We start from the raw sequence: 24,350 nt of genomic DNA, 5'->3' as shown, positions 1-24,350 counted from the left end.
ACCACTAAAAACCAACAACGATACCACACACCAGATATTAAAATCAATAGATTGTTTTATTATAGTGCATGCAGCCCATAACACCATAGACTGTGTTACAATATATTGGATTAATTTTTTAAAGGATTTAAGTAAGAATAATGTTGCCCTAGTATATCACATAGCTCATCAATCAATCAATCAATCAATCAGGTGCTTATAAAGCGCGCTACTCACCCGTGAGGGTCTCAAGGTGCTAGGGGTAGGAGGGTGCAGCTCCGGTCAGTCGAAGCGCCAGGTCATGAGGTTCTTCCTGACTGCGTGCGGGGTTGGGGAGCGTCTAATGTTCAAAGGGAGCTCATTCCAGCTCTTGGCCGCGATGTAGGAGAAAGTTCTTCTGCCTGCCCTCATCCTGCATATTCGGGGAGGGTCTCTGCCATGGCAAGGTCGGCGGAGCAGAGGTTCCTCTTGGGTTTGTGGAAGGAAACTCTTTCGTTTAGGTATTTGGGTCTGATGTGGAGGGATTTGTAGGTGTCGGTGAGAAGTTTGAAGGTGACTCTCTTCTCGACAGGGAGCCAGCCAGTGGAGGTCTCGTAGGTGTTGTCATGTGCTCGTGCCGTGGAGTCCAGAGGACGAGTCTGGCTGCGGCGTTCTGGATTGTTTGGAGCTTGTGTAGCAGAGTTCTGTTGATTCCGGCGTAGAGGGCGTTGCCGTAGACCAGTCTGCTGGTTATGAGTGTGTGGGTGACGGTCCTCCTGCATTCGTGGGGTATCCGTTTGAAAGTCTTGCGGAGGATGCGAAGACAGTTGGAACTGGTGGAGGTGACGGAGTTAATCTGGCGAGTCATGCTGAGGGAGGAGTCGAAGATGATTCCAAAGTTTTGTGCGTGGTCTGTAGGGGCGGGTGGGCTCCCGAGGGAAGAGGGCCACCATGTGTTGTCCAAGGTGGAGGTGGAGGGTACGAGGATGAAGACCTCCGTCTTCTCCGAGTTGAGCTTCAGGCACTGATTATCATTCTCAATCAGTCAGTTGTCCTGTGCATTGTTACAGTTATATCAATTTGGAAGAAAGTCTTCCAACGTAAAGAAGTCCTGGGGTTTCATCAATTTAGCTGCACCCCCCATGAACATGCAGTGTATTGCAACACTGCGATAATTACAAGGTTAATAACTTAAGTCAACGTGGAAATATCTCCCATCCCAATTTTTGACCATATAACTTTTGATTCTCTATCAAATGTTAAACACAGTCCTGATGCATCATTTAAAACAGACATAGAAACCAACAAATGTAATAAGGTTGATAACCAAATGCAATTTGGAACCTGTAATGTCTATTTGCTGCATCTAATTATATCATGCTTGATCCCAGATTAGCTGGTTGCAGTTGAGAGGGGAGTCCATGGTTTTTTCACATATGCCACTTTGCTTCCAACAGAAATGATTTACAAAGGTGCTTAGAGTTTTCCAGTCCCCAATTATGTGTATAGTAAGAAAGAGTCTAATTGTCAGGTTGTCCATCTTTCATTCGAACACATGAATCCTAATTAGTTTATAAGATTAGGAGTACAACAGTTTCTTGTGTTCACGCGGATCTTGCTTTAATTAGAAGAATCTGACATGCCTCTCTTCTTTTTCTTTTTCTTAGCCTCGGGTTAAATGGAAGCCACTCCTGGGAGCCGGGTGATCTCCACTGACGCGTGCTCTGCATAGGGGCTTTGCCACAGCAGATTGCGATGAGTGGGGGAGGTGAGCAGCCTGACATCCTCTGTGTGGGTATCCTGGTTAAAGAACGATGGAAAGTGGTGAGTATTTCCTTGAGTCTTTACATTTTGCTGGATTAATACTGGTAAATACATTCTCCTTGCTGGTGTCTGTGCTATAAGCCCTGCACACAGACCGTATATTACAGTACATTATAGATTAGAAATATTCTCTCATCCGTCAAAAAATCCTAACCCACAACTGTTCTAAACCGCCAGGGCTTAAGACTGGCTCAATCACTCCGCTCTTAAAGAAATCCAGGATGATGCTAACCAACTTTCTAACTACTGTCCTGCAACTAATCTACCCTGGTTGGGCAAAGTTGTAGAAATATGTGAAATTGTTGGTCCTTACCAGTCCGTCTTTTACAAATGATGTAGAACCTAAATTGCAAACTTCAATTTCATTGCATGTTGGATAATAGCAATGTCTGCCTACTCACAGCATTCAACACAATAGACTAGAACCTGCTCTTTTCATTCCTTACATCCTGCATGGACCTCGAGAATGAGGTCCTTGGGTTGTTCTCATGACAACACTACCTCTTTCAATTAGGGAGTCCCGTGGGGATCTATCATAGTGCCAATGTTGTAAAACTTGTACATGGATGTGGTACAAATCTTGATGGCGGAAGAAAGTGTTGCAATGCAGCAGTAATCAGATGATTCACAATTGAATTTAAAAATATCTTCCCCACAAGGCACTGTATTGTCAACGAACTCCAGAGAATAACCAAGTGATCCTCATTAGACGCCCTCACAAATCCAAATCTGAAATGCACAGGCTAGCTGAGCTGATCAGCGATGAATTCTCATCTCATCCATACTGGTGGATGAAGTTAAAGTACTTGTTGGTGGATCAATAAATCTTCTGTCCATGAACGCACAAATTACTCCTATGTTAGATCTGCAAGAGCCTCCCTCCACTCTTCTAAAAATGTAAACCCCTCCTGCATCCTAAGGACTTCCACCCTGCTCTTCAGGCCATTGTTCTAGCTCAGTTGGACTATGGCAACTCTAGTCTCCCAGAAATTCCTAGCTCCTCCGTAACGCCTGTGTAAAACATTCAACGTTCAGCAGCCAGACTGATCTCACTAGCCAGAAAGTTGGACCAAATATCGCCTATAATAAAAAAGAAAAAACTTCCCTGCCTTCCCCATAAAACCAAAATCAAATTCAAGTTTGTGTGCATCACATTCAAGGTCATGCACAATCAACACCTGGATTGCTTCGGAGTCGCTCTCAAATTCTTCAGTGGCACCATGAATTTGATGAGTATTGACAAGCTCAGACGAGAAATCTAAACCTTAAAATCCCGAAAAGCTACCACACAGCCCTTATGTGGAGCAGCCCCTTCCATCTGGAACTTGTAGGCAGTTGATCAGAGTGCCCTATAGACCTTCAGTTCTGCCAAGGAGTAAACGTCTATTTAAAGTACACCTGGACTAGCCTCTTTTGCTTACTCTCTGCCGTTTCTCTCTGTACCTCATACAAATGTCTCCTTGTATACCGTTTCTCTCTTTTAACCTCTGTAACTCTTCCCCTTTCTGGACAATGCATATATTTACTTATCTCAGGTTAATTCCCATCTTGCCATCAGGCTCCAGTTGCCATGTGGGACTCCTTCATGGTCTTGATTTGTAACTTGTAATTTGGTTTCACTCTTCAGGTTTATAGCTAGGTTCCATTTGCATTAGGTGTTGACAGAAAGTGATTCTGAAATATATTGTTACGGATGAGAAAAATCTGTATCCAGCTCAGTACCACAAATACATCATTCTGTTTAAGTTAGGATCCCTCCCCAGAATGTATTTCACCCATCTGCATGTCTGCATGGGGAACCCTAATTTCATGCACTTTGCTGTCTGATTAACGTGGGACTGTCACTCTGTCACTTGTTGTGTCTGTCTGTCCCTTAATCTGTGTCAGTGAGTATATTTCCCGCTGCCATGGGATTAGACACCAGTACGTTGGTATATAATCTGGGTTTTATTTTTTATTCAAATCTCTCATTAATTCCTCTGATTAACAAGCAGTTATAAGCATGCTTCTTAATGAATGAAAAAAAAACCTCCACTTTACCTAGGATATTAAGATGATGCTTAATCCACCTATGCTTTGCTTGAAAAGGACCTTTCCACCTTTTTTCTCGAAGAACAGATGCATGTTTATTGGAACTACTGTAAATGTACATATAGACTACTACACTGTTTTACTGACTGGCATTCTGTCTAACTTTATTCATGGTTGGGGCCTTGCTGATGTGTGATACGGTTTCAACATTCCAGACAGCACTGCCTTGCCTCCTTGTTAAGTCCCAGGTATTCTTGTTTTGACAACCAAGGCCATTTATGGAAACAGACCAAACGTCATTTTTTTTCTTCAATTTCAAAGTATTTTATTAAGAAAATGTTTTTACACATACAATTATCGTCGCTTTACCATCGCGGGTTAACAACACAAACTGGCTGTACTTGCCAATGATACAGGTAAGTGGTGCACATGTTCGGCTGTTCCCCTTTCCACTGTCTTACTATAGGAATGATAGAGAGTGAGAGGGGAAAGACAAAGAAAAGAAGAGAAGAGAAGGAAGAGGATAGTGCACAAGAAGTTGTTCACACTTGTGGGGCTAATTTGGCCTGCGGGAGAGTGCGTTGTGAGCAATCGACCTTCTTCAGTTGTGTTCCTAGTGGTTCGTAGGGGTCCAAGTATTCATCCAGTGATGCCCACATTTCCGTGGTTGCTGATCTCCAGGGTGAGTTCTGCAGTGCGATACTGTTTGCGCCTCTGAGGTACGTTACCCAGTTGAGCCACCCCTTGAATGTCGCCTTAGCTGTACACCAAGATTAAATATAGGGGGAAACCCCTATCCATAGAGACTTGGAAGTAAATGGGAATGTCCTACCCAGCCCAGCTGGAAGCAGGAGGCAACCCTACCACATTCAGCACGCTAAAAGAGAAACATAACCTACCAGACATCGAGCTTTACAACTTCCTAAAAATTAGAACAGCTCTTACAAAGGCAAATTTAGCACAACACAACCCGTCAATCATACAATACATGACAAGGCTCAACAGAGTAGGGCACCAGGTATCTCACCTCTACAAGCTGCTACGCCCTAGCGCCACCAAAATCACTGACAAACCAGCAGAATACTGGACAAAACAACATGGCTTCACACTGAGCATGAATTGGAGCTCCTCTGGGCCTCCCCCTCAAGGAACAAGATCACCCCAGCACAGGCCCAGACAAAATTCTGGCTTTTACACAAAACCTACTGGACCCCTAACTACATTTCTTATAATGCCTTTGATTTTTCTCTTTTCAGCGCCCCTCATATGGGGCGCTCTGCCTTTGCCACTTTTCAAACCATTTAAATGTTCTAAAAACAGTGCAAAGCACAGCCATTCTCATTGATTTTAAAAACTGACTTGCAGTGGTGATCAGCACCTAGAGTTAATTGGATCATTCCTGTGTGCTTTATAGATGTATTTTTCATTTACTAATTCATGGCAAAATTTGTTTTCTGAAAATATTTGACCGTTGTTATCTAACTAATAGTTCCCATGTATGTAGACCCCATAGATGAACTATTCCGCACCTTTTATACTTTCAAGTTTAATCTTCAATTTTGTCTGCTGCCCTGGGCAAAGGCACAACAAACCGCTACATCTTCTTACACAGTCCTTCCTGACAAAGATGGCAACAGTGAATATACCTTGAGGCGTGATATCCTATCCGAAGCCCTGCCTCTCTTTTCACCATAATGACACAAATTCAAACCTTGCTATAGATACACAAGGCCTCACAATTCTGCAAGAGATGCCTCTGCTCTTGGTATTGCTTCACGGTGCTGCAGGCTATATAGATTTTGAAGTTCCACAGGGTTCTGCTATTTCATGCACTTTGCTGTCTGATTAACGTGGGACTGTCACTCTGTCACTTGTTGTGTCGGTCTGTCCCTTAATCTGTGTCAGTGAGTATATTTCCCGCTGCCATGGGATTAGACACCAGTACGTTGGTATATAATCTGGGTTTTATTATTGATTCAAATCTCTCATTAATTCCTCTGATTAACAAGCAGTTATAAGCATGCTTCTTAATGCTAAAAGAATGCAAAATTCTTCCACTGCTGCATTAGTAATTTCTCGCTTGGACTTTAACATTTATGGCAACATTTAATACTTAATTCTGCAGTATGCTTTATTTTGGGTTTTTTTTCTAACAGAGTTTAAAACAACTGGCACTGTTTTCCTATTGTTAACGGGTCATTATTTAAATGCCTTGTGATCCGTTATTGGGTGGTATAATGGCCTCCCCCAGCCTTTTTGTGGTTTAAATCCCATAGTAATGTTCCTAGGCGCAGTTTGCGCTCTTCATCTGTTTTTTAAAAAACTGAAAACCTTTTATAATACTGCAAATAAGGCATGGAATAAATAATTACCTTGAGGAATCAACCAAACCTTGTGCTTTTTTCGTTGGTTTTGAAAAGCATATCTTTTCACTTGGATGCAAGTTCCTCTTGCAGAGTCAGTCATTGTCTCTACCCAAGATTCACGGTAAAGGAGAAGACAGTAGATGTCTGCACTGGGCCTGAGCACCCACATGGAAATAATTTACAGTACTGTGACTTATGATTTGGTTCTAGCCAGCAGGGAAAGGCCATCCTATATATATGTATTATGATAGGGGGGCTTGTAAGTAAAGTGATCTTGAGTTACTTAGCAAGGGATTTTTGTTGTGATTCAGGACACTAGTCATCCTGGAAACATGACAGACGGTTAATAAAGTAAATGTTCTATGTTTTCTCTCCAATTAGTTTATGGTAACTTTCTAACTGTAAACTGTTTTTTCTTTGTTAAGTGATAATTTTGCATTACAATGTGCTAGCGGTGAACAAAAATGCAAAAGTAATCAACATACTGCATACTTTTCATGATTCAAAATATGAATTTGTTTGAAGTGATCACAGTAATTGAAGTGGTCTAGAGTGCGCTCAGTAGAAATATCTAAAGGTTTTATGACATTAACATACTCTATTATATCCGATGCTTTCATGCACTGCCTTTGATATCTGCCTACATGCATCCTTTTATTTTTTGTGATTTAAATCTACTTCCAGTTTGTGGTGTAAAACAATCTCATATGTGTGGTAGATCCCTTAAGCTTTTCTAAAAGAAATGAACTGTTGACATCAAGAAATATTTAGGAAATAATTGCCATTTGTCACAACATTGTCATCTGTAACTTTTTGTCACGATGGCAGATTTATAAAAGCAATATACCATTACATCTGTTAGGCACTTCTGGTTGCGGGGATAGATAGGGGTTGTAGGTTGTCCATGACCCCGAAGTACCCAAAGCCACCAACTGAGCTGCACCTTACAATGGTATAGACCAATACATATGAAGAAATATGTAGAATGAAAAATGGGTATCAAAGAAACCTATGTATTTCTGAAATGGACACCAGATTTGGAGTTAGGAACAGTGGTCATTTGTATATCTCTAAATTTGTTAGTACCCATACCAGCATGTGAATCAGAGGGCATCTTTCAAAATATCTTCTATGTATTACATTGGCTTACAAAAATCGAGCGAATTCCAGTTTGTAATAACACATGTTCTACTATTCTGATTTTCCATTTGGCTTCTGATAAAAAATGGTACCTCTCTCGTGTGGGTAAGCCTAGTACCCACAAGAGGAAACTAGTCAAATTTAAACATGGACACGTCATATTTTTCCACTGAAAACTGACTCTTTTTTCCCCAGTGTGCATAGCTGGTGATTTTGGGCTCTAGCTCTGGCGGCACCTAGGGAAACCTAGCAGACCTGCACAGTTTTCAGAATAAGACACCTAGGGTAATCCAGGGTGGGGTGACTTGCATGGCTCCCCTTGTGGTTTTCTTACACAGAATCCCTTGCAAACCTTAAACTTTGTCTAAAAAACACATTTTCCTCTGATTTCTAGGAGTAAAGTTGGGGAATCTGCTGAGACCTACCAGATAGCTTTCCCCCATGTCTCCTGGTACCTGACTTGTGTGGGTAGGCCTAGTTCCTGTGACAGGAAATGGCCTAAAATGCAACATGGACATACCACAGTTTGTCACAGAATAATTACAATTTTTTTGCAAAGTGGGTATCCATAGAGTTTGGGCCTCAGGCAGCTGTCAACTAGGGAGGCCTAGCAAACCTTCACATTTTTTTCGTAAATATCTTTTTATTTACTTGAGACAGTAAAGCGAAAACATTGCACCACAATACAGTACATTCTAATCGTACAGCAAGATTACATAGCAATTGCACAGTATCGGCTATCTTGAGTTTAACCGGGAATATCACCATACATTTCCCCCCTCTGGGGTTCCTTTTATTCCTTGTCTTCTTTTGTCCGGGAGTGAATTGCTCCCATCCTCTGAGCAACACACAGACAACGGTCTCTATATGTTTTCCATTTGTCCCAAACTTTCCTCCATTTCTGAGGACACCCTCTGTTTACATAGACTGATTTTTTCGCCACCATGCACCATTCCATGTCTCTCTTCCTATCCTGAAGGGTTGATGCAGTCTCAGCCACCTAGCTCCATGCTATGTTACGCTTTGCCAACATCAGGCCCAGAGTGACCCAAATTTGATCCGCTCAAACCCTCATATTTTTTAAAACTAGACAACTGTGGGAATCCATTGTGAGGGGGCATGTGTGGCTCACATCAGCTGTTTCTTTTTTTTGCCATGATCTCTTGCAAATCTCAAACTTTGAATAACAAAACACACATTTTCCTCACATTTCTGTGATGGAAAGTTCTGTAATCTTCAGGGAGCCACACACTTCCTCCAACCTAGCATTTCCCAGGTCTGCCGATAGAAATGGTACCTCATTTGTGTGGGTAGGCATAGTATCTGCGAGAAGAAACTGGTCAAAAATCAACATGAACACATCACATTTTTCCACTTTAAAATGACCTTTTTTTGGGGCAGTGCTGGTAGCTTTGGATTTTGGTCCCTGGCTCAGCCAGCAAATAGGGAAACCTATTAAACCTGTACATGTTTAGCAATTAGACACCAGGTAACTTGTGTGGCTTTCACCAGGTAATTTTACCAGAAGCCTTTGCAAACCTCAAACTTTGACTAAAAACACACATTTCTGTGAGGAAAATGTATGGAATCTGTGGGGAAGCCACAAATTACTCACCACCTAGCATTGCACCCAAGTCCCCAGTTAAACATGTTACCTCACTTGTGTGGGTAGGCCTGGTACCCGCGACAAGAAAAAGCCCCAAATGGTTCCTAAAGCACTACTTTGAGAGATACCGAATAACCCATGCAAACCATGTTCTGATGGCGGATAAAGGTGAATAGCGGGCCCTAAGCAAGTTTATGATTTCCTCAAGTAGAGGAAAACATTTCTACGCCTGCTTGTCTAGTGAATAAGGGGCCCTTGGGAGGTATAGATCCGTGCATAGCAATTGAAAGGTACATATTATGGCAGCTCCACCTCAGTCAGTTTCCCAATACTTCACTTTTGTATGGTACAACATTAGAAAAATACAGGACTGAGGCTGAGATGGGCACTAGGGACAGTAACAGCAACTCTCCTGCCTCTTTCCTTTCTTGAGAACAGACTGCAACAAGGGCATGGTCAAGTGTTTGTCACCGTTGCAGGAATGAGGGCGGCAGAGTGGCGATCTTGCAGCCTTGCCCCGTCCTCCACAGCATGTGAAGTGGAGGATGCTGTTTCTGTAGCAGTAAGACTTTCACTGCCAGTCACCTGAAAGTCACAAAAAGGCATGGGTCTTCCCATGGTGATCTGATGGTGAACGACCTATGCATTGTATAGTACCATCTGGATAAGGTGGGTAAACAGCTTCTTATACTAAGTGTGAGTTTTACAACTCTTATTGTGTGGCTGAAGGTCCTGGTCATTCTTAACCACTTCACCTATGTACTTATTATATTCCGGTCTATAGGTGTGCTTGTGAACTTCTCCCATCTTACCCCAAACCATGATGTGGTAAGCGCTCTCATCATAAATTGTAGTGAGCACATACACATTCCGCCTCTCACAGAACTTGAATGCGAGCCGTTAGTTGGAACACAACGCAGTGCTCTGGAATTTTGGGAGCTTCTTATAAACAAGTTCCTTCAGGAATCCTTTACGGTGACAACAAACTGTACCTCATGCCACTGTGCCAGGCTTTGTACAGCTCACTCAACAGCTCTAATCCTGTATAGACGTCCACATAAATGTTATAACAATTATGAAGGAGTGGCTAGACAAGTTCTCGTAAATCTTTCCCGTGATGCCTCGTGTGGGAGGGTATGCTACAGGGTGTAGAGTGTTTATACTTTCAAGCTGCAAACATAATCAGCTGAGCGTAGCATATACAACTTGATGCCATAGCAAACTCTTTTGCTTGCAGTGTGCTGCCTGAACAGCAGCCACCCCTTTGTAAAGTGTCAAGGACTCCTCAAAGGCTATATTCTTTCCAGGAGCGTATATATCTGGAAACCGAGCAGACAAATGTTCCACAAAAGGCCGAATTTTGAACAACCGGTCATGGTCTGGATGGATTTGGGGCAATGCAGCAGGATATGAAGGAATGAAACACTTTTCTATGAAGAATAAATGAAGAGCACCTAAAATATTGGGACTTGCTGATTTGAATTGATTTAAATTTTCTTACAGCTCAGGATCTGGCTTATGTTTGTACTGACTAACTGTGGCGCCCTGGTGTCACAGTTTTTGATTCTGGTGGGGTGACCAGAATTTTGATCCTTTGAAGCTTACCAAATATTGTGACTGCACTTTTATTTCTCCTCCCAGCGCACTGTATCCCTTTTCGCCCCGTTCTGTTGCTGTTGTACTGCAATGCAGCAGGATTATCATTGAACTGCAGCAGCTGCTGCAGTAGCAAAAAAGCAATCTCTTCTCATGTACGGTGCAAAGATAGGTGCTACCCAAAGCGTGCGAGCACAGCAGTGAGACTGAAACCTTGTTTTGTGCACTAACCCCATTTTGAGAGTAAGGCCCAGAAATGCCTTCACCTCCTCAAGTGAAGTGGGAGTCCACCGGTGTACCCTAGAATGAGACCATGAGTGCCTTTCTGCTCCCTCAGATTTGTTTCCTGCAGAATTTCCTGAAGGAAGTTGTCATGCAAAAAGAGATGGACGCAGACAGTTGACAAATAATTTCCTGCGTCTCCAGGGAACAGTGGAATTTGGAGCTCCTCTAAATTAGGGGACTGGCAAGAGAGCACTCCATCTATCCCTGCTGCCACATTTGTCTGCTCTCTGTTTTGGCCTACATTACTGTGGTCGCTCTGCTGTACGGACTGTGCTTGCGAAGGGACATCATGACTGTCATGAACATGTTCCTCAGAATAGCTGTTAGGTGAGTCACCGGATGGAACTGCGCTGATGGAAAAATTGCTTCCAGGCTCCTCTCCCTTAGATGCTGACTCAGTTTCTGTTCCTGCCTCAGAGCTATCATCCTTAACTTCAGTTAAGGCCTGGGCCGCAATCATCCGCCAAGAAATCAACTCAGCTGACCCCCTAAAACCTGTGTGAAACCTTTCTTCAAAACTCTTGGTCCTACGTAGAAGATCGAAGTATGTTTCTAAACCAGTTGTGTGCATCTGTGAGAGGTGTGTGGCAAAGCTAATACGCAAAAAAAACACTTCAACGTGCCACATATGTAGTACTACAACATACTTCATGGGACAAATATTGTAGCGGAGCAAACAAAGTTGCTCCACTGTGTCCCCTCGGAAGACAAGAACTACACCATATCTTAAAAAAAGGCACAGCTCTGCTCTCTCCATGTGTTGGCTCACTAAATGCTGCACTGCACCAAGGGCGGCATCATTGTGCAGTAATGCATAGGTGTTTGCATTATGGTTAGGATGGTTTTTGTTCCTTTACTTGCATAAAAAGTATCCTTTAAGCCTTCCTCCTCAAACAATAAGATATTTCTCCTTCATACGCCAGCCTCAGATAGGCGCCAGATTTTGCCCCAAGTCCATTTATAAGTCTTTGTAGATATGGATGTGCCACAAAAAACAAGGGTAGCTGCACGGAAATGCTCATGGACCACCCACAGAACACGTCCCAGACAAACGGTACTGGAGGGCAGCACACTGCGTTGTGCTATTTAGTTATCTTTTTTTTTTTACAAAGCAGCACAAAGTACCATTTGCTTTGCGAAATCGCAACAAGCAAACACGATAAGATGATAGACTGAGTGCTGAAACGTTTCAGATTCTCACCCCAAGGCACGGATCTGGGTTGAATCCATCATCGTTCTTCTGATCACCAAGCCACCCCAGTATGGACCCAGCCATATGCAAATCAGTATTGAACCTGCTCCTCATGGGAACAGTCCAGCCCGAACTGCCAGGCCAAGTCCTCCATAGACCAGTAACAAGTATCCTGGGGCCCGTATCGGGGTACCACACCTCATTAGCCAGGCTAGCTTGAATCCAGAGGCAAAGTGAGCAAGGGACCCACATCTGGGCATACCCTATCCACTTAGGGCAAACATAGCAACACTTACCCCCAGTCACAGATCTGGGTGGAAGCCATCATTGTTCTTTTGCTCATTGAGCCACCCCAGTTAGGACCCAACCATGTGCAAATCAGCCTTGAATCTGCTCCTCATGAGCACAGTCCAGCTCTAACAGCCAGGCCAGGTCGTCCCTGGACCGGAAACAAGTATCCCTGGACCGGTTTTGGGGTATCACCCCTCATTTTCCAGTCTAGCTTGAGTCCAGTGGCAAAGTGAGCAACGGACGCATGTCTGGGCATACCCTGGCCACCTAGGGCGAACATAGTATGAACAAAGTCACACAAACACGATGTAAACTCTGTATGTCTGTTCCATATTTATTTTCTCTGAATGTCTGGTCCATATTTATTTACTGAAGATGAGAAGTGTAGGTGTAGAAGACTGAAAGCATCCGTTCTTGCGCAGGCAATATTTGTTGTAAGGTGAAATAAACACTAACAACATGGTTATCACGTATGTCCACAAACTCCCTAGAGGTCCAGAGGATAAAGGGCCATTTTTCTTTCCTTGAGGTGTGGGGAAGGGTTAGCGGGAGGAATTGCAACATCTTCGGCGCCTCACACCAGGTAAAAACAATCACTTTTTTAAAGATATACTTGCCCCAAAGGGGGGTTGGAGCAAGTCTTGGAAGAGCCACCCCCAGAATGTGGGAGTGCCATGGACGGACTGGCCTATAGGGGAATCTGGCATGTCCAAGGGGTGGTCTGACAGGTCGGTATGTTGACTGGCTTTTTTCTGCTTGTGGGCTTGTTTTTACTATTGATTTCTCTAAATTTACCAAAAACGGCACAGATGGAGTCCATACCTTGCTAAACACTCATACAGGTTCTATTTACCACATACAAAGTGTCCTGATTTGTAAATGTCGCCCTCCACTTTTTTTCCCCCAACTAAATAATAGAGACCACATTTCTTTCATTAAACATTATTTTCCCCTGGCAATTTGTTATCCCTATCAAAAGAATGCATACTCAGACCAGCCAATTTTCCAAGGTCCATTTGTGCTGTGCAGCTCCTGTTCTATGTTTTTTCTTTGGATTATGGGGCTTGTAGTCTTGTTTATTGCATTGTAACACAGGGCTGCAAGTCCCAAAATTCAAAGTATTCTGTACTGGAGCAGCACATCATGTATGGACCAGGGAAACTTGCCTGCTATCATTAGCCATTTTCTTTTCCCACGGGATGGTCAATCACGACCCTCAGGGAATAATACATTTATTTAGAAATGTATTTATGGACCCCCTACCTGGGGTCAACCTGCGTCACACAAGGGCAGACCCTCCCGCAAAGTGCATCAAGACCTGGCTGTCATTTTCTTTTCCCCTGCCTCCATGGGGGCGCGAACACACACTCTCCCACCCCCTCACCACCACTCCCAAGAGGAAAACAAACATATTTTTTATTAATAATAATAATTTCTTTATTCGGTTTTTGTCATTAAAAACCATAAAAGCAACGGTGTAAAATTATACAGCATAAAAATAGATCACACATTAAGGTTTTTACAGATTCCTTCGGTGCCTGATAATACATTTTAAAAAGTTCAATATATGGTAACAGGTGCGCTCAGAGTCCAACATCTGCAAGGATATCATGGCCGGACGGCATTGTCTGAAACCCCAAGCTTTTAGTAATGGAAATAGCCAGATTTTTCTATGAGGGAGGTGATATTTACAAAACAGTATCGTATGCATACAAGTTTGTTCCGAGGTCTCATCACAAGGACATAAAATCAATTTTCTATCCCAGGTGTTCGTTTGCGGGAAGGCTACCAGTCTATGAAACAAATTAAATCTGAGCCTGGTCAGAAGCATCCTTTCATATGAGTTAATCTCTAATGCAAGATAGGGCTGAATTCGTGGGGTAAGCTGCACCATATTTGCATGTTGTACAGATTGTTTATTTGATAGCAAGGTGATTCTGAGTAACTCTAAATGGCTCATTGCTTTCTGTTTCAGTTCTTTCTTGCTTATCTCAATCAAAGCTTGTGGAGTAGTATAAAATCTTTCTAGGCCCATATCCGTAAAAAATCGTTTAACATAAGTAAGCCAAGCTATCCTGTGTGCATAGTCCAGGCCCATTGAATCCTCTAAAATGGCCTTGGTCAGCATGTTCTTATCGGATATCCATATGCGCCTCCATAATAGCAGTGGCTGGACTTTTATTAGATCCTCAATATAGGGGATTCCTAGTTCCATGTGGCATGCATAGGTTGATGAACACTTGGGGGCAGATAGAAGAAATCTTATAAACGAGTTCTCAGCTATTTGGAGAGATCCAACGTCAGCATGACCCCAGACGCCGGCCCCATATAAGGCAGTGGCCAGACATTTTGCAGAATAGATTTGTAACATCTCCATTGGTGATTTCTTTCCAAGTCTTTGTGAGAAACTGATCAGGGCAGTATTAGCTCTCCTGAAAGAATGTTTCCTCGACTCAATAGCCGCTTTCCAGTTTAGTTTCTCGTCGATCATTATTCCCAAATAAGGATACTGTGGGGTTCTTTCGAGGTTTTGATTATTTAGGGTAATGTTCTTAATTCGTTTTTTCCCTCCGCCGGCCACCATTGTAAACGTTTTTTTCACATTTATGTGTAAATCTAGTGCACCCATAAAACCAGCATATTTATTTAGGGATTTCTGGAGTTCTATGGGGGTACGAGCCAAGATTACCGCGTCATCCGCGTATAGCAGTGCCGGGATCATACGTTGTTTTAGTCTTGGGAGGTCTTGCCCCCCTCTCAGCATCTTCTCTTCCAACCCATTTGTATATAGGGAAAAAAGGAAGGGGGCCAAGACACACCCCTGCCTGACACCTCGCTCTACCTTGAATGACGCAGTAAGCTCTCCCTTTAACCCGTAGCGCACTCGCGCAGAGGCATCCGTGTATAATTCCCTTAGAAAGTCCAATAGTGGGGGATCTACCCCCATGTTTTGCAGAAGAGTCCATAGCTTTGAATGAGAAACGCAATCGAAAGCAGAGGACAAGTCCACGTATACCATGTACATTGTCCCCTGCTTTGCGTGAATATACTTGGATATAATTAAACTTAGGTTGAGAGCCTGTTCCACCGTTCCAAACCCTTCTCTAAAACCAAATTGAAGGTCCGATAAGATCTTACTGTCATCAGCCCATTGCTGGAGTTGATCCAGAATTACTCTGCCAACTACTTTTCCTGTGGAGTCCAATAAAGACCAATAAAACATATTTTTTATTAAATGTAATGACCCTCATCGGGCTCGCTTTTATTCCAGGGGACCTGACCCCCAAAGCAAAGACATTTCTGTCTCCAATTTTTTCCCTTGGAGTCGCTATCGCCCCTAGTACAGGACAAAACCTGTCGGGGTCGACCCCTCTCCCCCCTTCCACACCCCCCCTCCCAAAGTTCATAAATATATGGCAGCTATTTAATTTTTCCTGGGAGTTGCGATCAAGCCCCATAGGGGAAAACAAACTTGTTTTCCATAAAAAAATAATGACCCCCCCAAATAGGGGCCCGACCCCCAAAACAAGGACATTTTTGTCTCCGTTTTCAAGATTGTGCCAGCCATGGGAGCGCAATTGCACCACCCAGGGGAAAGAAATTCTCTAATTTTTTTTTAAATCCACCCAGTGGGGGTCTACCAATGTCACATGGACGGGGAGTGACTACCCCCACAGAACATTAAAATATGAAAGTCATTTTGTTATTCCCTTGGAGGCACAATCTCACACCCTGGTGAAAACAAATTAATTTTTTTAACAAATAAATGTTCCCCATGGGGGTTGGCGTTTATACTGCGGGCAGACCCCCAAAACAAAGATTGCACCCATCACGGAAAAAAAATCCTTACATTAAAAAGATATATCCCCCCACCTCCTCCCAATGGGAGTCAGCCCATGTGCCTGAGCCCCAAAATGTCCATATCCGTAATCCCTGAGGTCTAGCAGTTCCTGCTTGTGGATCGTTGCCCATCTGCGAACCTCAAGCAGGAAATAGTTTGAGAAGGGCACCCCAGGAAAGGGATGACTTTCCCCTCTTTCTACTGATGCCTACCTTAAAACTGGGGAGGCTTCTTTAGGGCTAAAATCCCCACTGGACGTGGCGAACACTCCGCTCTCCTCGCCGCTTTGGTGGGGGATAGGGACGCTCGCTAACGTCACAGTGTGCTGGTGCTGAAGCAGAAGCCAGTCGAACTCGCACTCAACCTTGTTTTTTTAAAAAATTGTTTTAAAAAAAAGGATTTCTTTGGTACAAGCACCAGATGATCCTTTCAAGCCCTCCCCAGTCTCTGCCAATGGCCGGCAGTGCACTGGGGAAGGAGTGCTAGTGTTCGCCATTGGGCAACACCCCTACCTTAAGAAGTTAATAAAAGCTGAAGTCAACCATAATTGTCAATGTGGCAGATACAGAGTTCTTTATATGTGATTTGTTTCTCAATTGCCAAACTATATACTTGTGTGAAATTATGAAAAACTGAGAGGTCCAGCAGAACTATCATTACCATATTCGGAATAGCTGAAGTTTCGTTATAGTATTTTTAGAAGGATCCCATTATAATAGATTGCAATAATCAAGGTGGACCTTATACTAGCCTCAGATCACTGTGAATTTCTGATCTCCTTGCAGTAATGGGAGTATTGATGATAATTTTGTAATCTGTATTTAGCAATCTAGTTTATTATCAAAAGTAAACCCAAGGTTTGGAACTGAGCTTACATTTGATGGACACTCTCCTAATGTTGAAAGTTGAACATCACCACTGTCAAAACAGCAGAGTACCGCCTAGATTCAGCACTTCTGTCTTATTTAGAATAGGTTCTAGACAAATATTTTTCAGCCATTTCGCCTCATATTTCATACAATATTGAAGCTGGTCTGCGCCAAGGAAGCATTCCCATTTCTGTATATTCCTACTGGAATGTCATCCATATAAGTTATGACGTCCGATCTGTAAGATCTAATAAGACGGATCATCAGACTGGCCACGTACAGCCCGAAAAAAGTTTGACTCGAGGAAGACCCCTGCGAGACATGATACTCCGAATTAGTATACATGGATTTCTAGGGTGGCGACATAACTGCTTTTCTTTGATTTATTAAAAAATTATTTCAGCCACTTCAAGGCTGGATTTTTCAGTCCTATGTCAATAAGTGGAGAAAATAATTTGTTGTGTGACATGATGGCGAAGGCTGCAGATAGATGAGAGCAGACATTCAAACCCTATCTTGGATTATCTGTAGCTTGTTCATCACGGCCAAAAGTCTGAAATTCATCAAGTGTAGCATAGTTACTGATGAGCCTTAAAAGCTGGTTATTGGTCAGCTTCAGTGACACTTGACATAAACGGGAGCCTGGAGATTGGCTGGAAAGTGCTGAAGATTAGAGGATTTGCAGATGATTTCTCGAACAGCTGTCTAACAATAGCCTTCTTCCAAAAGCATTAAAAGCCTTCTGTTGCTGAGGCAAATTGTATCATCTGCATTTCATTATTTTCTGCATTTATAGGAGACTTGTAACCAAGCAAAGCATTAGCCTCAACTGTAGGTGTTTGAAAAGTATCATAGATTGTTTTAATCTTGTAAGAGCAATGCTCAGCCAATGATAAACATAGTTCTAATTTAGAAATAATTGGAGCAATACAGCAGTTAGTTCTGGCTAACTTTTTTTTTAAATGCTTCATTGGATTTATGATAACTACAAGTCATAAAGAGGCAATAACACAGCCAGCGAGACGTATCCCTCTTCATGCAACTTCGTATCTGATTATATGCACACAATGTGTTCCACAAAAAAGTTTGCACGTTAGGTACCATACCTAGGCATCATAGTCCTTTTTCACCACAAAGAGGGACATAAAATCAAGTTGAGCACCAAATATATATACCCATGGTGTCTTCTCCATTTACTCCAGACCTTTTTAAACTTATGGGGGACATCCACTCCCCTCATATACAGATTTTTCTACACCCATAAGCCATTCCATATCTTCTTCCCACTTTCGAGGGAGAGAAAACAGGGCACACCCCGTAACTGGGCAATTATTTCTTCGTGCTACAAGACCCACATTATGAAACAGTTTTTGGTACCGTACCTGCCACACCTTTCATCCCTCCACCCTCATATTCCATGGACGCATAATTTGTTGGTAGAGACTGATTGCATCTCAGTCACCTCAGAGATGCGCTTGATAACTTCCTCCCAGAATCTTCGTATCTTCCAACATTCCCATATGGTATTTATGAACGTTTCCAGTAGCCCTCATCCAGGGACAATCATCAGAGTTAGCCGATCCAATCCTTGCCATCAGTACCCTAGTGTAGTATACCTTATGAAGAATGTTCTATTGCACATGCATTCAGATCTGATCCTTCCAGCCTATGTCCAATCACTGTCCCTTACCAGGGGGTCCTCTCATACTCCGTAGGCAAATGGTTCTATTGCCAGGGCAAAGATAATGGGGATGGGGAGCATCCCTCTCATGTGCCTCTACCCAGTGGAAAAGGACTTTATTATACCCCGTTGACCCTAAAGCAGGACGCTGAATTCCGATAGAGTAAACTCACCAATGTCTGGTATTTAGGCCCGAAGTTTGTTCTTTCCATGACCCAGAAATCAATATCGCCATTCCAAGGAGTCTAAGGCATTGGAAGGGTCCAATGACAACACTACGGCTAGATCCATCAGCATCTCAGTATGTGCCAGGCAGCCATAAAGTCTCCTCGGATTCAGCTGTGTACCTCTCCTTGGAACAAACCCTGATTGGTCCATGTGGACCAAGCTTTTGATCACCTGTGTGAGTCTGATCGCCAACACCTTAGCCAATATCTTAGTTTCAATATTTAACATGGATCGTTCTGTACGGTGGGCAGGCCTCAGAGAGTTTATTAGATTTGACAATCATGGCTTGCCTAAGGTCATCAGATAGTTTCCAGTCATGTTTTGCTCCATTATTCAAGTAGATATTTTGATAACTGGAAAACAGACTCCTATAGACCTCTACTGTTAAGCAATTAGGCCCAAGAGCTTTCCTTGATTGTAATGCTAGTATAGCCTCTTTTATTTCTGTTTCCCTGGTATTCTCCTTCTGGGTGTTTCTATCTATGCTTCACTGACATGGTAGGTGGATGTCTGCCAACAATTCTCACATCAGTTTCCGACCATTCCCCATAGGAAGTGTAAATAGTGTGAAAATACTCTGCTATGAGTTCATTCCCTGCTACCATCTCACCCACCTCGATGTTAAACAGTAGTCACTCATCTCGTTTCTTCGTCCTTATTACACACATCATACAATTTCCGCTGGATCGTCAAATATAGAGTTTATGGCCTTTCCTGTAGCTAGTGCATATCTTTCTTAATTTTCAATTGATGATGTAGGTCTGTGTCAACTTGTGTTATGTTTTATCTAATTTTAGACTATGAGCTTCCACCATTTGTATTTTCTCCAACAGTTTCTTATGCCTGTCGGACATTAAGGAGATTGCTTGACCTCATAGGATGGTCTTACATGCCTTCCATAGAACCACCTCTGAATCAACTGTGTCTGTTTTTAAAACATTTTTTTAAAGTAATCTTCTTTGGTGCATTGAATCCGCTTCACCACCTCCCTTTGCCATTGCTGCCGGTTGTCCATACTCCACCCTGTGATAATCCTTCTTTTTCTGATTTACTATTTCTACCAGAAGTGGAGAATTGTCAGAAATTCCTCCTAGTATGGAATCTGGCAGCCCCAACAATATATATGTGCAGACCCTGAGTGCTCAAATAGTCCAGCCCAGCCATGGGCTCCTGAGTTGAAGGAGAATTTGTCAACCCCGAATTATGGCGCTTCCAAATATCTACCAATCCGTTTACCTCCGTAGACTTTCTTCCATTGTTTCCTCTATGATGTTTCCGATCCATCTTCTCATCTATAAGGAAATTGAAATCGCCCCATGAATGATATTATGTCTAGTAATTGAAGGATTTCGGCTTCAAAGTCTCCTGGACCCCTAATCTGTAGGTAGAGTATTAGGTAAACAGACCCAATTATGTAACATGTATTTCCCCAATTGCCTACCAGTATCACATAACTTCCCTTCTGGTCCCTCCTTACCCAATCCACTTTGTTGAAATGATCTCTTCAGTAGTATGGCCATCGCCCTACAGTTGAACGTAAACTTGGCTTGAGCAGCCAGTCAGTACTCCCTCATATTCGGCAATTGTCGCCATGAGAGGAGTGTCTTGAATTAAGACCACCTCTGGGCCGGAGGACCTTCAAGAATAGCCCTGGAAAAATGCTGCTGCCTGGTCCAAGAGGGAGGTATAGCTACTCCTGACATGCTTGGGTATCACTGGTCGGCGCATCTCCTAGTTGTAAATGACAGGTGGTTCAGGGGATTTGATAATCTGGCATATGCAGCAGAGGGGTGGGAGATGGGTCGTCAGAACCTTCTGCATCTTTTGTATGGTGGCGCCGTGCCACAGGCTCTATCCTCTGCTACAATTGTGGTGTTTGTGGTTTGGACGACTGCACTGAAGGCCACAGCTGGGCTGGAATGCCAATGCTGGATATTCCACTGTGGCGGGGTAACAGGCTCCCCGGGTCATGGCCTTTCGGGGGTTTTCTACCGGGGACACCATCTGCATTTCCACATTGGGGGATGTTCTTCACGGGAATGGCGTTGAAGTCCTTTGAAGACTTTCAGCGTGAGTATGAGCTGCATCGAACACTGTTTTTTTGCAACTTCGGCGCACACTCTTCACTCTCATACAGTCGGAGGATTCTATAGAACCTTTCTCTGGCAAGGTTTGATTGTTGCTAAACAAGATATTGTGAGGGCCTGGAAGGACACATCGGCCCCTCTGCTGGAAACATGGGCTAAGGGCATGGACCACTGCATGGGGCTTGAGCGTCTGATATTCTCTGCAAGAAGGTGCCCCCCAAAACTATGTATATTTTTCTTTCACTCTCACTCTCTCTCACTCTGTCTCGCTCTCTCTCCCACTCACTCTCACTGAAACAACCCATAGCAACACTTAAAGATCAAATGAATATGGCAAAATAATAATGGTGTTCCGTAAAGATCAAATGAATATGGCAAAATATTAATGGTGTTCTGTATCCCCATTCTCTATAATGTTATCTGTGCAGAGCATTTAAGTCCTATGAACAATGACATCCAGTGACCTTAGCAAATTAACCAACGAAGGCATGACATCCTCCCCACCTGCACATCAACACATGATCAACAAACTGTATTTCTTCAGGCTGGAGGTGCTGCCCCTGCTAATATCCTGATTTTCATCGCACCCGATGAGGCTGTTGATATGTCAGTGGAGTTGTAAGCAGCCTTTTCTGACAGTACTCCATGTGTCCTCCACCTGTCGGGAGGGCTAAGGCTGTAAATTCCCCCCTAATGGGGTAACCCTCCCTGTCACTGTTACGCTGTCTCATTGTATAGGCTTTCCGCGCTCCTTGTGTCTATTGGATGTGTGCTGATCCCATGCTTCCTCTGGTGCCAGTATTTTAGCATCTTGGAGTCTTTTTACCTGGTCAAAGGTGTGTCTTAGCTTTTGTATGGCCAGCGTGAAGTCAGGTTATATTTTAATGTCAGAATTTCCATATACAAAGTCTCATTGGCTTCAGGCAGCTTGTAGGATAACCTCCCTATCCTGAAATTTAAATATTTGTGCTATGATTGTGCAAGGGGGCTGGCAGGTTGTACTGGCTTTGGTGGGGTTACAGAGCCTCATGTGCCTTTCCTACATAGAAGAATTTTGAAATATGCTTTGGCTTCAGGTGGTTGCATTCCCAGTCCTCCATGAAAAGATCTGCGCTTGGCCCTTCCTCTCTCTCTCGGGGACTCATACCACTCTAATATTATTCTGGCATGAACATCCTTCCGCATCTTCAAGTCTGGTCTACGTCACCCCATTGTCTTTCTTGAGATTAAACACCATGGATCGCAACAATGCCCCTGCCTTCAGCCGTGTTATGACAGTAATCTCTGCCTGTTTCACTCTGTCAAAGACTTTTCTGAGATTGGTGAGAACCAACCCTACCTCAATTAAGTCAGTCATAATCCCCCAAATGATTTTAGTGTCATTATGTGTCAACATGAGATCCAGTAGTGTTGGCTTATCATCTGCTGTCGTTTTTTCCTCCATGCTGTTGTGGGAACCCTGATCCACACCTGTCCCGCCCCCATCCGACTTGACCCATAGGAAGGAGTAGTTGTCCATTCTGTTTTGTTGGAACTTCTTGGCTTCTCGTTTTTGGCCCATATTACACTCCTTGGATTTTCTCCCGCCCCTAGCAGAGTGGATAGTACACTCCCTCCTATATCCACCCACAAGAGGGTCTCAGTTGTCACTGTAGGTTATGTGTTCCTTCCTGCAACGGATTGTTGCTATGGTTACCCCTCACAGCCTACCTCAAAAGGCCATAGCCTTCTGGCCTGTCTATTTTGGCCTCTTGAATGCGAATTCCGATCTGGCATCTAAAGTATATGGTTCAGTATGGTAGAAAGAAGGCGAGGAGGGAGACCCAGGGACAGGGCCCGGGAGACAGTCAGAAAACCTCACCCCAGGCCGTGCACCCAGCAAGAATAAGAGGAGGGCACTTCCTAGCAGAGCCTCTTCAGAACACTATTATCTTCCCTGGCACATAGGCACCCCCCCCCCCGGGTAATTCATTCTTAATTCTTGAAAACTTCTGACTTATTTATTACTCACCCCAGTAATTCAGGTGGCACAAAACGCGGCGTTAGTTTCTCTAATAACTTTTTAAAATATTTTGTCCGGGCCTCAATAGAATTACATTAACTTCCTGGATTATAGTCCTTACTCCACCCTTCTCTAGAACGTTTTGTTTTTTGGCTATGAGGCCTTTATAATGAAAAAGGTGTTAAAACCAGTGTGTTACCAATCGTGAAATACCCTTTTTGTTATGTTGTTATGTTAGGGTCATTTATAAAGCGCATGGCTGCCCCAGCAACAGGGTGTCCCAGTGCTAGCGGACGGGTGACCAGAAGAAATAGGCTAGATAGAGGAAAAAAGCCAAGTTTTAATCAGTTTCATGACACAGGGGCTTGAGCTTTGAAGGAGCGACTCGCTCGCTCTACAACGGCGAACCAGTGGAACGCAAAGCAGGTGGTGATCAGTGGAGTGTAATGATCGCGATGGAACATATGAGGTGCATAGTCCCTGCCAGATTTGGGGACCCTGGCCATGTGAAATCTTATGTGTGGTACAGAGAGTTTTAAACTGGATTCTCTGTTTAATTGGCAGCCAATGAAGATGATGATGAAGATTGGAAGTAAGGCAATGCTTTGGTAGGGCAAAAAGAGTACGTGCTGCTGCATTCTGTACCCGTTGGAGTCTTGCAGTAACTATTTTATATACCCCAAGCAAAAGCCCATTGCAGTAGTCTAGGCGCGATTGAACAGCTGATTGAACTATCAGTTGGCGGATTGGAGCATCAAAGAGCCCCAGGATGGGTTTTGGGCCGCACAGGAGGCCAAAACATGTACCGGCCATTTTTTTTGCATGAGGTTCAAAAGAGATGGAAGTTTTAATCAAGATCCCTAAATCCTGGACTGCGCTTTTCGGTTGGGGAGGAGTGCATAAGGTCGCGGGCAACCATTTTTAGCCCCATTTATGGGTATTACGGCCTACCAAGAGCACCTCCATCTTGGCAGAATTAAGCTGTAGATAATTGTCTGCTATCCAGTCTGAAATGGCCAAAACATCCGCACGAAATTTCAGTTGGTCCTGAGCAGGATTGTTGGAAAAGATGAATACCCACTGGGTATGGTCCGCATAAGATACCATTTTGATGTTCGGTTCTTTGGCTAAGAGGGTTAGAGGGCGGATATACACGTTGAACAACGTGGAGCTCAAGACAGAGCCCTGAGGAACACCACAGCTAAGGGGGTAGTTACTAGACAGATAAGGGGGGGCATGTACCTAAAAGGAGCGCTCTGATAGAAACGAGGCAAACCAGGCCAGAGCCCTACCTTTTACCCCGATCTCCTCTAGCCGTTGGAGAAGAATCTTATGGGAGACCGTGTCAAAGGC

At 43.5% G+C, this 24,350-nt stretch overlaps 1 protein-coding gene across 1 annotated transcript in view; it reads left to right on the top strand.

The window, feature by feature from the left end:
* Positions 1-24,350, top strand: part of TTBK2 (tau tubulin kinase 2) — a 631,485-nt gene that overhangs the window by 163,697 nt on the left and 443,438 nt on the right. Inside the window, exon 3 of the mRNA XM_078659515.1 lies at positions 1,626-1,782. Within this exon, the coding sequence (XP_078515641.1) occupies positions 1,714-1,782 (69 nt within the window). The 5' untranslated portion in view covers positions 1,626-1,713. The remainder of the gene's footprint in view (positions 1-1,625; positions 1,783-24,350) is intronic.

Source organism: Lissotriton helveticus, chromosome 9, assembly GCF_964261635.1.
Source record: "Lissotriton helveticus chromosome 9, aLisHel1.1, whole genome shotgun sequence".
NCBI lineage: Eukaryota > Metazoa > Chordata > Amphibia > Caudata > Salamandridae > Lissotriton > Lissotriton helveticus.
This window is presented reverse-complemented; position numbering and strand designations above follow the sequence as displayed.